This window comes from Astyanax mexicanus, chromosome 9 (genome assembly GCF_023375975.1).
Source record: "Astyanax mexicanus isolate ESR-SI-001 chromosome 9, AstMex3_surface, whole genome shotgun sequence".
NCBI classification, from domain to species: Eukaryota; Metazoa; Chordata; class Actinopteri; order Characiformes; family Acestrorhamphidae; genus Astyanax; species Astyanax mexicanus.
Genome location: NC_064416.1, coordinates 13,190,466 through 13,207,546, shown reverse-complemented (window position 1 = coordinate 13,207,546; position 17,081 = coordinate 13,190,466). Strand labels below are relative to the sequence as shown.

Sequence of the window (17,081 nt, the reverse complement as noted above, 5' to 3'; positions counted from 1 at the left end):
TGATTTTGACTCTTTATACTCACTCTGCACACCAGAGGTCACTCTATACGGGAGCTGCTGGGCTGGTGCTGTTGGTGGATCATATACTGGGATGTTGTGTGGAGCTCGTTGGAGGGGAAGGACTGGGAAACAGCTTTAGCAATGTGATTTAATAGTGGGCGCTCCTGGTTGGGTTTACATCCCAGTTTAAAGACGAATAATGAGATTAAATGAATCGAGCTGCTGTTTGTGATCAATATGAGGTAAGAGCTGATTCTGGTTCAGTGTAATGAAGGGTGGTGTGATGATGCTGTTGCATGACAGACTAGCTAGCTAACCTAGCTGGCTAACTGCATTAGAAAACCTTAGTTATTTAGCTAAATTCACTTTAACGGGTAATGGCAGTTAACTGTAATATATCCGACGTTTTAACGCTTTAATTAAATTACCTTATTTGGTTTGCCGGCTGTTTATTTGTCTTGTTTTTGCTGCCTTTGCCGTTTGTTGATATTAGCATGCTAGTGGTAGCTAAGCTAAGCTAACTAGCTGGTCTCTGGGTGACTGTAACCTATCTAGCTAACCCAGCTACATAGGCAGTTATTATGACCTTCGTAGCTATTCGTAACAAATGCTGTTACTTTAATACAGAATTAATTAATAATATATTAAATAAAATGCATATTTTGAAATGTTTTTTGGCTTTTATTTCCTTTCTTGGTCTTAAAGAAAAATATGAATTGAGACAGAGCTCAAATATAGACAGTCATAAAGGATTTTTACATGTACAGTAGGCTAGTTAGCTAACTACCAGTCACAAATTTGGTCACATTAAATTAAGTCTTTTTTTATTTTATTTTATTTTTTTAAATTTTTTATGCATTGTAGATTAATAATAAAGTCATCCAAACTATGAAAAATATGGAATTATTTAGTAAATAAAAAATAAAATCATAAGCTGAATATGTTTTACATTTTTGCACATCTCAGCATTTTATATGAGGTATATGAGTCAACTGGAATGGCTTTCAGTTAACAGCTGTGCTTAATGAGAATTAATTAATTTCTTGCCTCTTAATGTGTTTGAGAGCATCAGTTGTAAAGTTCCTTATGAAGAGCTCTAGACAGATTTGAATAAGAAAATGCATATTTAATTTGCAAATGACAGATTTAAAGTTTACAAACTCACCCAATAAAGTTACTGGAAGGAGCACCATCATTCATCATTCATTCACCATTAATATTGCACTATTATCTTCTGTCTCACAAATGTCTATTGTGTTTTTGTTGTATTGTACATATAGTGTCTCCCACTCATTTAGATTTAGATTATATATTTATCTCTTTTTATTTCTATTTATATATCTATTTCACCCCCACCACTACTGCACCTTGTTCTGTCTCATGTATGTCTGTGTCCCTGCTGCTGTATTGTACACATAGTGTCTCCCCCTTTTTCTTTATTTTTCTTTATTACCCATTATCTGTACTTGCTGTAAAATTGGGAAGGAGAGTAACGTAATTTCAATTCTATGTATGTCCTGTACATATGCAGCATTGACAATAAAACTACTTGACTTGATTCTAGACAACACAGTTCAATCTCTTCCATGGTAAACTGTTAACATTAACCTCGCTAGTTAATTATTAGCTAACGAAGATTAACTAACCAAGAGCAGGATTTTTTTTAAGTTTTGAATTGTAATTTAACGCTAAAGTCATCCAAACTATGAAAAAAAAAATCCCACAATTTTTATGAGGTAGAGTCACCTGAAATGGCTATCAGTTAACAGCTGTGCCTCATCAAGAGTTAATTGCTTGAATTTCTTGCCTCTTAATGTCTTCGAGAACATTTCTCTATGAGTAATGTTCTTATCTATATTATGGCAAGAACTACTCAACTAAGTAAATTTAAAAATATATATATATATAAAAAACAAAGGTAGTCGTTCCCTATTCAGTTCACTGTGTAGTAAATGTTACATATTGAATAGTGTAAGTGGACTACGAAACAATGCATATTTAATTATGAAATAAAAATGTAAAGTTTAAATGCAAAGTATCAGGTTCTTAATACTGTATGCCTCATATAAAGCATAGTCAATAAACATGACTGAAATTTTACTATAATATGCAAATAATATATGAAGAAATACTGGCTTTTGACTAAGCGTTGGAATTGAAAGACTTCAAATTTAAATGCTAAATGTAAATTTAAAGTAAATGTAGTATTACATTAAAAAAGTAATATGTCAGACAAAAATGTTCATGTTTACTAAAGGGTCCTATCTGAAACAATAACTAAATTTGCGAGTTAGTATTTCAAAATTTTTATTGAATGATAATATGAATAATCTATACATTAGAATCTATATCTAATGGTTGTTTTAGTCTTTAAGGTTTAAATTTTGACATATGCTTAAACTTTTTTTTATTATTATTACATATTCTAATAGTTATCTATTTAGTAAAGCAAAGGAAGCCCAGCGTTTTTTTTTTTTTTTTTTTTTGTATTTCTGTATTTCTGCAAAATGTATTAATCCAGTAAATACAATTTAGTGTGCTGATATACACTGTCTAGTTACTTATTGTCTGTACTGTGTTTGTTTGTGACTGTTCTGTATATCTCTCCTAAAGGTGTAACCAGTGATATGGAATACGATGAGAGACTCGCTCGCTTTCGCCAGTGTCATGTAAACCCCTTTGATAGGGGTGAAAACGATGACACTCCTGACAGGAAGGATCCTCCAAAACATGGTGAGAACCTGCTGGGGTTGAAAATCAAGAAGTGAAAGTGAGATAAGTGACTTGCAGGTTTTAGTTAAAGAGTTACTGAGAAGCTCATCAGAAAAGAGCCTTTCATTTGTTGTGGTTTAGTTTGGAAGCCAAGAGCAGCCACTAAGACTGCTACTATTTTTAGTAATACTGAAATCTTAACTCTCCTGCAATGGACCAATAGAAGTGTTCGAGACTAACTTGGAATGAAATTTCTTTTCACATTGTCTATTGAAAGATACAAATAAAAATATTTAGATGGTATCAATATGTATCAAAATACATTTAGGTAAATATGTGCAGTGATATAAACCATAAACCAGAAGTTGCCATGTAAGAACTATTTTAAGTTCCAACAATAAACTGTGTAAAAGGTTTGATAAAAATGAACAACCTTTAATTTGGTGTACATTTTTTAAAAAACATATTTATTACTATCAACATATTATCAAGTTATTCAGACACATACACACATTTTAGTAGATATTTTATTAGGTATTTTAAATCAGTTTAAAATGTAGAGCATTGATAATAACATTAAAATCAATTAAATAATAATATTAAAAAAATAAAAAAATAAATTTTAATCTAAACATGCTATATTTTGATATAATATTCTAAATAACCATTAGTATATTATTGAAACACATATTCATTTATTATTTTTAATTTATTGCTGTTTTCAAAATACCTGAAACAGAAACACAGACAGGAAAAAATATATTTTATTAATATTACTGGAAATTTACTGGTTTTCCAACAGTATATCTACAGGTGAAAATGATATACATATTGTCTTACCTGAACTAATTTCATGTTTGTTTTGCATTGCCACGCAAGTCACATGTCAAACATTTAAGCACATGATGAGTCTAGTCTCCTTCCCTTTCCCTAGAGCCTCTACACTAAAGGCCGGTATTGGCTGTGATCTAACTTCTAAAGAGTTCATAATAAAGAACCCAGTCAAACCCAGTCAAAGAACCCGGTCTAGTAAGACAAATAACAGTGTAGGTATGATAGATGTAGTGTTTAGTACTAGAGCTTTTTTCTGTAGTTATATTTCTTTTGATTTCCACAGTAAATTTACACCAGATCTAGACATGGTTGCGTAATCACGCTGCTCACTCACGTGGAGAGAGCGTCTCTGATGTGAGGGAGAGAGAGGCGAAAAGAGTGAAATGAAAAAGGAACACAGTCATCGAAACAGGAACAGCAGCTCTTCCTGTATTGGTTCTGCTGTGTGAGTGGTTGGATGTGTTTGCTGAGAGTTAGATAAAGACTGAGGGTAAACCACACTTTACTAAATGAACTGGAACTGCCAGTTGATTACATCTTGGTGCAGACAGTCTGACGGTGAAAATTTGAAAACATGCTGTGCTGTGAGGTTTATGCAGGTATGAATCTACCTACTAATAGGTTACTATGTTATTTGTATGGTGGTGGTGTTTTTGGACTGAATAACCAGTTAACCAGAATTGGTTTACATTTCTTGCGTTAATGTTGTTTTTGTAGCTCAGAGAAGGCAAGATGTTTACTTGATCATTGTTTGCACATCCCAAATAGACAATCTTTGTCGGTTTTAACATATTTTAAACATATGGACAATTAATATTTGATCTTTATTTGAACAATATTGAGAGATTGAGATAACATAATACAAACATCTATTTTTTTTTTTTATAATGTAAATGTTACTACTAATACAATTTTAATTTCATGGAGTTAGAATTAGATGCAGATAATTAAACCATGGTTAGAGGGGATTGTGGAAGATTCTGTCATAGTTGAACCTCAGATCTTTGGTTTCCTGTTGATTGTTGAATGTTGAAGTGAGTGGATCACCTTGGACAGATGCACAGAGCTCTCTAATGCCTTCAGAAAGATGGTTGTAGATGTGAAAGTCTGAGTCTAGGAACAGGTTTTAAATACATCCTCCATTCACAAACATTTAAAACAACTGCCAACATGGACGGATCAGTCTTCCTCAGTGCTTGTTTACTTATTGGATTAGTTCCTTAATGTGCTTTCAGGTGCATGTCAGGTGGTGTGATTCTCAGATGTGAATCTTATTCACCTGATTGGTTATGAATGTTTAAAAAATTCATTACAATTAGAAAATGTTGATTTGCCTGACTTCACATTCCAGCCTCAGGGTTGTTTATGTTGTGCTTCCTTGTGGTGAACTTGTTTTTCTGATAAAACCCGACACCACTTGATTGCAACATGTATACATACTTGCCACTTGTTTTGAGGTTCAAGGTCTCAATGCATCCATTGTTTTTTAAATTCATTTTAAAATGTCTGGTTGTGGTCTCTAGTATGAATAAATGCCACGTGAGCTGTTTTTTTGAAAAAAAAAAAAGTGCTCATGTGTTTCTATTTAGGCCTGCTTTATTTCACTAAATTAAAGGGAAGAAGATCTTTAAGTGTATTACAGGAGTCTTTGAATTAATTTAAAGAACATTAATTAGATGATAAGCGGCTGTCGTTCAAGTGTATTCATACAACATTTTAAACCTTGTACCACCCACGCTCAAACTAAAAAGTGAAAGTACCTCCTAAAAGTAAACCACAGGAACATATGCAAGCAAACTAGGGGTGAATGATATGGACAAAAAAATGCAGTGTAAAATAATGCTGTTAGATATCCTGATGTTATTGTGAAACACAATAAATGAATGCTTTTGAGATGTATTATCTAGTTTCCTGTAGAAATGCTCTAAAGATTACGTTCATTTTAGAGATATAATGCTTTTATCTGACAGTGACAATGTCATTGTCTCCAATAAAACCAGGCATTTTTTTTTAAAGCCCAGAGATTTGGACATCCCCTCTTACCCACATGCATTTGCTTGTATAATCTCTTGTTTTTGATACATTAAAAACCTATTTTTGGTTGCGTACCACCTTGGTGTTCTTCATGTACAACCAGTTGTTTACATACCACAACTCGAGTACCACTTGCATATTGATTTACAGTTGTAATTGCAATGAGTATTTTGCTTCAGTATTAGTTGTTTTATGATTTGATGTCTTATACTCTTAAGTGTGCTACAGAGGGATCCTTGATTGATTTTATTGAATAACCATGTTTTGGATTGCATGTTATAAAATAGATTTGAGTGCAGAGAACCTTTTGATGTAGAAATCCCTAACCAAGTTTAAGATTCTTCACATTGCACATTTCTTTTACAGAGGTTGATCTCTATGAATTAAATGTTAAATGGTTTTGCTCAAAGGAGCATTTTGTACCAGTGCAGTTAATGTTTTTTTTAAGTAAATTAGGAGTTATCTTATCTCTCATTCATACAGAAAAGCTATAACTTCCTTGAAAACATTCCATACCCTGCTAGAGTTAATGATTATATAAAGTCACGTTAGAGTTACGCCATGTTTTCACAGGAGAGTGGAGCAGTTTCAGTAAGAGGGTGCTACTGTTGTATGCATGGATTATTATTTCAGCTAAAGAACAAAGAGGGGGATTAGGCAGTGTGTGTGCGTGTGTATGTGTGTAAGATTTTAAGGGTGGGCTAATATGCTGAGTCACTGTGGCGTCTCCACAGAGGTGAGGCCGGAGCTGTTCACCACCGAGACCAAGACCCAAAGCTCCGACCGCACCATGGATCTCGGCCTGGCTGAGGACCACTTTTCTCGACCTGTGGTACGTATCTTTACTGCTTTATACATCCCTATACATTTCTACAAGGGAAAGCATTACACCTGAACTGGCTTCCATTTGAAAATATGTTTTTTTAAGCTCTAAATTAAGCTCTAATTGTCCTTAACAATTGTGATCTTAATAATTGCATGTTTTAAGATCAATAAATCCATTTGTTTTTGTCTTTCTCGACTAAAATCTAAAGATGACAGAACTTTCTAAATGGCTGCTCAGTATCTAGGAATGGCCTACCAATCTTTATAATAGAATGGGGGCAAAATATTAATATTGTGAAATATTATATTGTTTTCATTTGCATACATATTGATACATGCCATCAAGTATCTATATTTTTATTGAAACATAGCCACTCTAAGTTTCCTAAGAGTCGTCCCAATAATAAAGAATATTAATTGTCAAATTTTGGGAAACTAAAATTAATAAATCCATAATTGCTGGTATTTGCTTATTTGAGTATTTTATCTCCTTCATTAACACAGATGCCGTAAATATATATAAGATGCTATAAATATAAAGATATATAGAGTATCGCAGAATCATAATATCAGCATTTCATTATTATTGAGGGCAATATATCATTATAAGATCGTATCGTACCCTATGTTTCCCATTCCTACTATAAAAAATCTAAAAAGCTTTTAATTTCTCTTAAATAGTCTTATAACAGACTAAATAACATTTAGGTCTGTGTTGGGGTAAAAATTAATAGTATTATTTAAAAAAAATGAATCAGGCTCTGTTTCTGTTTTATGCAAGTAATTCATAGCCTGTGTGCTGCCTATTGGCTATTTCTGACTTTAATACATCTACTTATATAAAACAGTCCTGCGTAATCAGCACTTCTCACCAGCAAAGTGCAAGATAGACAGCTTTTATGTATAAACAAAGGCAACTTTTCACTTTTTTCCAATGTTGGGGTTACTCTAGGAAATTAATTATACTTAAAGTTGAAACATTATAATTCATGGGGTTTCTCTGTTAAAAATGGTGGCAGGACATTTCTGACCTTTAAAACTGTAAACTATTTTACTGTAAAATAGTCTCCTTTGTCTTGTGTGTTATTCAGCCACTTTTGCTCGTCTGTCATACATTAAGAACAAAAAAGGAAATATTTTTAGTATTTGCATGCATGTGAAAGATTTAATATTAATGTTGCTTAAAAGATACATCAAACTATGCTTGTCTACATTTTCAGGCTTCTTTTGTAGCGTCTGATATAGAGCAGCTAAAGCAGGCTATAGAGGAGTGTAAGCGGCTGATCCTAGAGCTGCCAGAACATTCTGAGAGACAGAAAGACACTGTGGTCAAACTCATTCACCTGCGCCTCAAACTACAGGAACTAAAGGTAAGGACTGATTTGTTATTGCTGTATTTCTTTTTACCTACACGTTATAAGTAAATAGACATATGAGTATGCATATTTTTTTTTTGGCCAAAGTAAACTGTAGATGTAGCATGCTATAATGTCTGTTTATTTAGTGTAACCAAATAATACATTAAAAAATAAATTCTACCAAACTAATTTAATTAAAACAGTCCTGAAACTGATTGTTTTATGATGCACTAAATCATAACCATAAGTATTGCAATTAAATCAAATCGGGTCAGGTGTCAGAGTTATTACTTTAGACCAGTGGGAGTGAGTGTTAATGTTAGAAAGGTTATGTGCATTAACTCAAAATGACTAGATCTCACCTCATTTCATCCATTAGGACCCAGAGGAGGATGAGCCCAATCTGTGGATCCTGCTCGAGCATCGCTTTTCTAAAGAGAAGAGCAAGAGTGTCAAACAGACATGTGATAAGTGCAGTGCCATCATCTGGGGACTCATTCAAACCTGGTACACCTGCACAGGTATGATTTCTTAATTGCCTACTCCTCCATCTACCTTCTACAACAGATGAGAACTTGGTCTGTTTTCAGACTGACTTTTCTAGTGCTATAAGTTACATGTATGCTTTTGAATCAGAACATTTCTGTGTTGGTTTAGCATTGTTTCATGTCTCTGGATCAAAAAGGCCCTCTACTTGATCTAAAGCATCCTTTCCATGGAATTGAATTTAAAGGGGAACTAAAGAAGGGTCACAAAGCAATTACTTTATACCATGTGCAGAGAACTGTAATATCCTTATTCCTTATTTCTCAGTCTCATTACGGTGGTTGCTGGGCAACTCAGCTTCCCTGTTGGGTTTCAGTTTGCATTATGAGCTTGCTAACTGAACTGAAACTGGACTCTAAATAGATCTCTTCATTAGGATTTTATCTGGTCCCCCTATAGTTTACGTGATTATATTAACTGTGCAGCTATTTATGAACAATTATTGTAATTGCATTATAACTACTGCTGATATTTTAGCTGTTACAGATAAAGTAACTGCAGTTGTGTTTCCTGTTAGGGATGTTGAGATGCTCTTGTGCAATTACGGAAGTGAAAATTTAAGTTAACTCATGTTTAATTCTACAAACTACTGTATACTACTGTAATGTATCTGTAAGAGTGAATTCATCACCAGTAGTCACATTGTTTTTACCTAAATGTGTTATTACACAGTAATTTGGGACCCTTTTATCTTATTTTAAGCTGATATTTTCTTATAAATCTTCATATAAATGCTCTCATGTTGATTTCACCCAGGTTGCTACTACCGCTGCCACAGTAAATGTATGAACCTGATCACTAAGCCATGTGTGAGGTCTAAAGTCAGCCATCAGTCAGAGTACGAACTCAACATCTGCCCAGAGAACGGCTTGGACAAACAGGACTACCGATGTGCAGAGTGCCGAACCCCAATATCTCTCAGTGAGTGTTTTACAACAACATGTCTCACAGAATCTTAACTGTTATTAAAGGCATTATAATGGCAGAGATGGATTAATATAGTTCTAGTTTGAATATTAATCAAACTCCTGGAGTCATGGAGAACCCCTACTCTCTTCGTTTTTGTGTTTATTTTTTTCTTTTCAAGACACCTGATTGAGCAAATCAGCTCATCACTCAGTCCTTCATATGTTGAAGGCCCAGGCTTGGGAACTAGACAGATACAAGTTTATTTAACGTGATTATTGTGAGTGGAAAATATTTAAATAATAGTACAACAGTAGTTACGTTACTGATATTTCTGATGTTGTGTTGTCTTGCAGGGGGCGTGCCGAGTGAGGCGAGGCAGTGCGATTACACTGGGCAGTACTACTGCAGCAGCTGCCACTGGAATGATACAGCTATCGTCCCTGCTCGTGTCATCCACAACTGGGAGTTTGAACCCAAGAAGGTGCATTTTAAAAACGTTTTCTAAAGTAAAGCAATGTAAAATAATTTTAAGATAGTATGTGTAGGATCATGTTGGTGCTCCGTTGACTGTGATCAGGAGAATGGAGTCTCTGGAGTCATATTTGTGTAATAGTATTTCTCTACTGCCTCAGACCACATGCTTCTTTCACTTCAGATGCTGCTGCTTTATCTCCCAGCTCTCCAATAAATTCACAAGTACAGCTTCGCATGAGGGGGCACTCAAAGTGTCATTTGTTTTGTATTTTCCTATTCCATTGTCTGAATAGTATTGATAATTAAAACGTTTTAACTTATTATTGCTCTTTAGAAGGGTGTAATTGAATTATGATGTTATGATACTATATTATTTTTTTTTTTATTGAAGTTAAGGTGTGCAGGTTACATTTCAAGGGACCCCAGGAGCAAAAAATACCAGTAATCTTATAATGTTGCTTTGAAGAAGCTTTGATATGTTATGCTTTTTGTCCGGCTTTCGCTATAGTTTGAAGGTGGGATTTGCACCACTAAAGGAAATGCATTTTGCATGTGTTTTGAATTTGTTAACAATGAAGTTTGTGGTGCATATTGCATAGTATTAGAAGTGCATTGTCAAAATATTTGAAACTGCAGTCAGTGTGGCAAAAAAATCAGTATTATAACTTTCAGTACTTTCAGTAATTGACTGATATTGCTTTTTTTTTATTGTAAGAAACTAAAAAGGTAATCTTTTTGGTTTGCCCTATCACGGAGTATGGATACAACAATAATCCAGCCATCTAATAAGATTTAGGTTGAGAGTTGAAACCTGCAGAAAATGACTGGAGGAGGGTTGGAGGTCACTGTTCTAAAATAACCACTTTTATTTTAAAGGAATGATAAAACCAAACAAAAAACCTTTAGGAACATTTATTCCTATTCTGAAGAGTCTAATGCAAATCAAAATATGTGTATGTCTTTGGCTTGTATGAGCAGAGATGCAGATGCAGAACATTAGCAGTAAGTCTGACCTGGTTCTATGTGTCTAGGTGTGCCGGTCATCAATGCGGTATCTGGCTCTCATGATCTCTCGGCCTGTGCTGAAACTGAAGGAGATAAACCCACTGCTCTTCAACTTCGTGGAGGAACTGGTGGAGATCAGGGTACGTGCTTGGCTCTGCTTTACAGATTGAATAAAAATAACTGTGGATCTTGAATTTCTGCTGTGGAACCTATTTTAATTGTCGTTTTTTTGTTTTGCTTTAATAGAAGCTGCGTCAAGACATCTTGCTAATGAAGCCCTACTTCATCACCTGTAAAGAGGCCATGGAGGCCAGACTGCTTCTGCATGTGGGTGTTTTTTCTTTTCATTTTCTTTACCATTCTTTTTGTACAAACAGTACAATTTTTATGGTTGGATAAAAAGAGATAGAACGTATGAAAATCTAATTTTAAATATACACAGATACTTGAATGCCACTTTTGAGAACTGTAATCCAACAAACTCTGTTACAACTTGGTTTTCACGTTCATTTAGTTTGAGTTGCCAAAATGGTGTACTCTTATTATATTTAGTGATTGCACATTTTTAAAGTTCAGATTTGATTCTTATACACAAGTGCCGATACTGATAAAATTTTTTATACAAAGTTTTTTTTTATACAGATATATTCCTTTATGTTTTACTTATTTAAAATAATTGTATTTAATATTATCATTATTACTGAAGGTATTCTGCTTACATCATGAGGCCGAAAATTATGACACCGCACAACATATTATGAGAGCAGAACTTCTACACAAATAAACTAAATTTAAATGCATTGCAAAGCATTTTATTTATGAGAGATATTACCTGGATTCTAGATGTTCCAACAGTATACAGAATCCATGGTTGGTAATCCAGTATAACATTAAATAAAGCAGCTTTCCTGTAATCACTAGGAGTTTGTGTCGTTAGCTGACGTTTAGTGTTCTGGAATCACATTTATTAGAAAAATTCTGCAGTTTAAATGACTGTAGTCATGTTGAATTTGCTGTGCCTGCATGGCGGTAAAGAAAGAAAATCTGTTTCCATGCTGGGCTTCTGGAATCACAAATGAGCATACATGCAGCAGTAGCGCCATCTTCTGGTGTTTAGAAGGAATGCTGTCACTATTCACCTCTGCTCACATATACGTAATGGACATGGGGACAAAAATTCATAACCCTCATGTTTGTGCAGAGAGGCTGACGCTGTGCGAGAATATCCCTAATTACAAATTTGTCTTTTTAATGTTGTCTAACCAGCATCTCTGTTTCTATACAGCTTCAAGACCGACAGCACTTTGTGGAGAATGATGACATGTACAGTCTGCAGGACCTGATCGATATCTCCAGCGGTCGCCTCAGCTGCTCTCTCACCGAGATTCACACCACCTTCGCCAAGCACATTAAACTGGACTGTGAGGTGAGAAATCTGCTGCTTAAATGGGGCAGGTATGACAGGGTGGCAGTGGGCAGGGCGGTGTACTCTAGAAGTCAGCTTTGCTTCTTTGCTTGTCACCCATTTAAAGTTATTATACTCTCCATGCTATCATGACTCTTTGTGCAACCCATCACAGCACAGCGTGCTACAGCACAGCACGCTACAGCATTGCTTAATAAATTGCTTACTTTGTGAAACTGCACATTTCCTATATTAGCTGAAAAGTGATGATCAAGCAGAAGCATGTTTTTTTTTTAGGGAAACTTGGTTTACAATGTTCTGCTTAGTGATTTCATGGTATAATGCTCAGTAATTGTTTAACATTTAAGGCTAACATTTTGCATTTAAAAAATAATGATGATAAAGATTATTTAAAGCAAGAGAGAGCAATGTTTTTAAAGAGTCTGTGTGAAGGGTGGGTGTTGTTTATTTTCTTAATATTTTTGTTTGATTATGGGGGGGGCTATCTACATGCATGCATTTAAATTGAATATGCTTTTTACACTCATTGTCAAAAAATTGTTGCAAAAATGGCACAAAGAAGGAAGTAATTGATTACAGTTCTATTTATACTCTCATATTTATTGAGCTACACAAGTAGCTTGAATATCCACGCAGTTTCTCTAGATTTTGTGGTGGGGTGGATTATAAATAGCGCATCCGAAAGCGATCCACACATTTTTGATTGGAGATAGTTCTGTCGATGTGGCTGGCCATGACATAGTATGTGTCTTTAAGGCAAGCTTTTAACATGGCAGCAGTATGTGGACGAGCATTGTCCTGTTGGAATAGTGCACCAAAGTGCCTGCAATGTAGGCCAAACATGATCTGGCATCTACAAAGGCAAAAGCAGGATTTACCGTATTTTTCTGACTATATGGCACACTGGATTATAGGGTGCATCAGGCGACACTAGTTAAGGATGCCTACATCGAAGTGAGCAAGGGTGTTGCCATGTTTCCCTTCTTATGGGAAAGCTGGGGAAAACAAAACTGTAAGTAAACAAAGTAAAAAAAAATATATATATATAATTCTTGAACAAAAAAAGAAAAAAAAAACAAGCAATGGATGTTAATTTACACAGATTTCTCTCCTGAAAACCTTTTATTTGGGTGAGTAAAGCGCTTTCATTTATTTACAGTAAGTTTAGATTTTTAGTATTTTGTCTAAGGGTGAGTTTTCAGTGAGGTTTCTCCAGCAAGGCTAGGTGCAGCAGCATAAACATTAGCTGCTAACTGCAGCGTTAGCGGGACGTAAATGCTGCCCAATAGCGCTAGACTGAGGAACCCTGAGTATTCCAGTAACCCAGGGCACCGTCAGTTAGTAGCTTGTTTTAATACAGCAAACACACAGACTCCAGTACAATATACTCTCCTCTGAACAGCGAAAGAGCTAGCACTGCTGTTAGCGACAAATGCTAATGCTGCTGCACCCAGCCTTAGTGCTGAGAAACTTCACTGAAAACTCACCCTTATAACGCTGTACTTCAGCGGAATGGCTTTATTGCTCCTTAATGCCTGACTGGTGGAATTCATACATAAGGCTCACCGGGTTATAAGGTGCACTGTTAATTTTTGGGAAATTTAAGGGTTTTAAGTGCGGCTTATAGTCTGAAAATGACGGTACTTCATGAAACTCTGGCATGTTTCATTATTGTTGGTTGATTCCTTCTGGTTGCAACAATTGTTTTTGAATGTGAGTGTGCATTTATGTCTATAGGCTCTGGTTGAGTGATCTTCTTATGAGTTTCTTGTGCTCTTATTATAATCATCTCATTTTCCTCCTCCTTTCCAGAAATGCCAAGCCAAAGGTTTTGTGTGTGAGCTCTGTAAAGAAGGTGACATTCTTTTCCCGTTCGACAGCCACACTTCTGTGTGTCAGGACTGCTCTGCTGTTTTCCACAGGTCAGATTCATTAAAGTGCTTTAGCTGCAGTAAAGAGAGACCTTAATACAGTAGATACAATGGAATATAGATATACAGTAATATTGCTAATGTATTATAATAAAATATATTACAGAAATGGGTTTTACAGGTATTTTAGAGGTTCAGATATTTGGATTATTTACTAGGTTTGTGCCGGTGGAACACCAGGTTAAACAGGTTAGTATTAAGCTTTGTTATTATGAAGTACCATGAGTCTTAACGCAGGTAAAAGACAAAATGGTACAGTGCCTACAAAACATATTTCCACTTTTATTGCTTGTTTTTTTAATGTTGAATATTCAAGATAGGCATCTTTTTTATATCACAAAAACTTAAGACATTCGGCTTTCCATTAAACAGGTTTGTAAATTCTTACGAAAAAAAACACTGTTTTAGATTAAGAGGGGAAAATATCTTGGGTGTGAATACTTTTTATAGACACTTTATTCCATATTATCTTGTATTTTTATTCTTATTAGCTACATTGTATATGTGTTAAATAAACAAAATAAGATATTAATAGAAAATTAAGATTAAACCAGGCATATTTTTCAGTTTACAAAATGAAACTCATAAATTTCTTTGCATTCACAGCAGATGTACAAAAACATGTTGACAGATATTATTTTAACTTTTTTAGGGACTGCTACTACGACAACTCCACAACATGTCCACGGTGTGCAAGAATGACGGAGCGTAAACAAGAAGAGCCGGTGGAGCTGTAGCAACAGTGTGGCAGGCTGGTAGTGGTCCAACTCATCACTGTGACATCACTCAGACCAGTGCTGTAACTGGCATTGTGAGCATGCTTTTATTACAGGACTACACTCCTAAAAATAAAGGTACTACAAAAGATTCTGTGCTGTAGATGAACAACTTTTTGTTTCATATTGATAAGATGGATGCCTGGATGTGCATCTTTTAAATAAACAAAGTTCATTAGTTCTGTAAATGGTCTAAAAGTGGTTCTGTGGCATTGTTTCAAGAACCTTTTGTAGCAGCTTAATTTTTAAGAGTGTGGAGCATGTCCGGCTCTCCTGTGTATTCTGGCTTCTCTGTATCTGTTGTCTTAATTATTGTCTTGTGGTTTTGTGCCATGTTTGCATCTTAAATGATTTGCCATACTACAACACAGACCTTAATCTGAAGGCAGAGAGGACATTGACAGATTTACAGGTAAATCAGATGTTTACCACGTACAGAGTGAACTCTAGTCCTGTAAACATGTAGCACTACAGATGTGAAGATCTGAACACAGTTAAATATCGTAAATTTACGAAGGTTCAAAGTTTGTTGCCCATTCAACTACTACTACTTATAGGGGCCATTTTCCGAAGAGGGATTAAGTCTAGTCTTGGACTACACAGGAGTTTGAATAGAGACTTTCCATTCAAGGGAAAATACAGCCAGTAGACTAGGCTTAATTACTGTCTGGGAAACTGATCCATAAGCCTAGTCATAGACTATATTTATTCTTTTAATAGGAAATCTCTATTAAAAGTGCTGTGTTTTCTTAGGACAAGGCTTAATCCCTGTCTATGCCTCATAACCTATGTATATAAATGGACTAAAACCTGTTTATAAAGGTAATGTATCATAATGTTTTTATGCAGTTAGACCTGCATTGCACTTATTGTGGTATTGCATCTCTGTATAGACCTGGCAGAGTTTACACCTGTACATAAATGGTTCAAGCAGATGATCAAAACAATGATTTCCTTCACATTCTCAAACATTTATTAGTTATCATTATCATGCCAAGTGACTGACAGATTTTACCAGAACCACAAAAATGATGTGAAATTTGGCACATCGATTAAGAGATTAAATTGGTTATCTCTGCCAATTAAAGTGTATAGTGATCAACAGTAATTCACAGTGGGATTTGTCTCTGTGTGAATCTGTGATTTTTCGTGTTATTCAGTAAATTCTCATTTTGAGGTTCCTCAGAATGGATATTGTGTATGCACTCTATTATTATTTGTTCTAAAATAATATGGACTATGCTGTGTTATGTTTCAGCATGTTATTTAATTGTTTTATTTTTCCTGTATTAACTATATCAGAGATCTTGATGTCAAGTGTTACAGTATTATGTGAAGTTACATTTACGTCTGTAAAATGTAATGTTCATCAGATCATGATGTCCAACAAGTAAAACAATAACATAAGAACAACAATAAATATGCTGTGGTATTTTTTTTGCTGTGGTCTCCCACACTGAAACTGAAATATTCCACTCCTGGAAAACCATTACTAAAGAAAACAAGGATGCTATTGTTTTCAAACCTATTATGACCTGTGGGATTTGTGCATGGGGCCTCCTGCATTGAATGTGGATGTGATTTCTGGCAGAAAATACCAGAGCATCTGAGCCATCAACGCCAGACGCTGCAACAGCTTCAGTCCCCAAGCAATCAGACTTTTAAACACAGACACTAAACTAAGGGGGTCAAGTTGGGGGTGGTTTGTGTCCAGAAGTTTTTCAAAAAAAGAAGACATGTCCTACCTTTTCACACCAAAACTGATTCTGCAGCTGTCAGCTGTCAACTGAAAGCCATTCCAGGTGACTCTACCTCATAAAACTGACAGTGAAAATGTCAAGATATGCAAATCTGTCATCTATGCAAGAGGTGCCTACTCTGAGGAATCTAAAATATAGAACATATTATGATTTGTTTAACATTTTTTCTGTTTACTAAATAATTCCATAGGTGTTTTTCTTCATAGTTTGTACTATGGTAATGACTTTAGTAATGAGTTCATTAATTTACTGTTCAACTCATTCTTAAATAATGACTGTGCATCAGTTCATTTATGATTTATTCTATAAAGTTAATTTTAGGGTTTGTTGTTTATTTGGGTAAATGTGTCCTATATCACGTAGATCATAGTACATTATTGTATTATAGCTTATTATTTTGAAGTTTTTCTAAATAAATAGATAAAATATAAAAGGTTAACCCATTTAGACTCTGCATCCATTACAATGAACATCAGGTATTTTTTTTTTTT

General features: G+C 34.9%; 1 protein-coding gene across 2 annotated transcripts; it reads left to right on the top strand.

The window, feature by feature from the left end:
- Positions 1 to 65: 65 nt before the first annotated feature.
- def8 (differentially expressed in FDCP 8 homolog) lies at positions 66 to 16,250 on the top strand. Of its 2 annotated transcripts, XM_007244022.4 has the most exons (12): positions 66 to 242; positions 2,614 to 2,733; positions 6,315 to 6,412; positions 7,626 to 7,775; positions 8,143 to 8,284; positions 9,066 to 9,230; positions 9,572 to 9,699; positions 10,724 to 10,837; positions 10,944 to 11,024; positions 11,983 to 12,123; positions 13,936 to 14,045; positions 14,707 to 16,250. In XM_007244022.4, exons 2-12 carry the CDS (start codon positions 2,628 to 2,630, stop codon positions 14,789 to 14,791), a joined length of 1,320 nt encoding a protein of 439 aa, XP_007244084.1. In that variant the 5' UTR covers positions 66 to 242; positions 2,614 to 2,627; the 3' UTR covers positions 14,792 to 16,250. The 2 variants fall into 2 exon arrangements, with proteins under 2 accessions (XP_007244084.1, XP_022535226.1); XM_022679505.2 differs by lacking the exons at positions 66 to 242; positions 2,614 to 2,733 and adding an exon at positions 4,022 to 4,145.
- The last annotated feature ends 831 nt before the right edge of the window (positions 16,251 to 17,081 follow it).

Excerpts from the sequence above, each read along its gene's own strand:
- def8 (XM_007244022.4), top strand. The coding sequence starts at position 2,628 with ATGGAATACGATGAGAGACTCGCTCGCTTTCGCCAGTGTCATGTAAAC. Across the intron at positions 8,285-9,065 it reads AACCTGGTACACCTGCACAG|GTTGCTACTACCGCTGCCAC; the intron begins GTATGATTTCTT and ends GATTTCACCCAG. Across the intron at positions 11,025-11,982 it reads AGGCCAGACTGCTTCTGCAT|CTTCAAGACCGACAGCACTT; the intron begins GTGGGTGTTTTT and ends GTTTCTATACAG.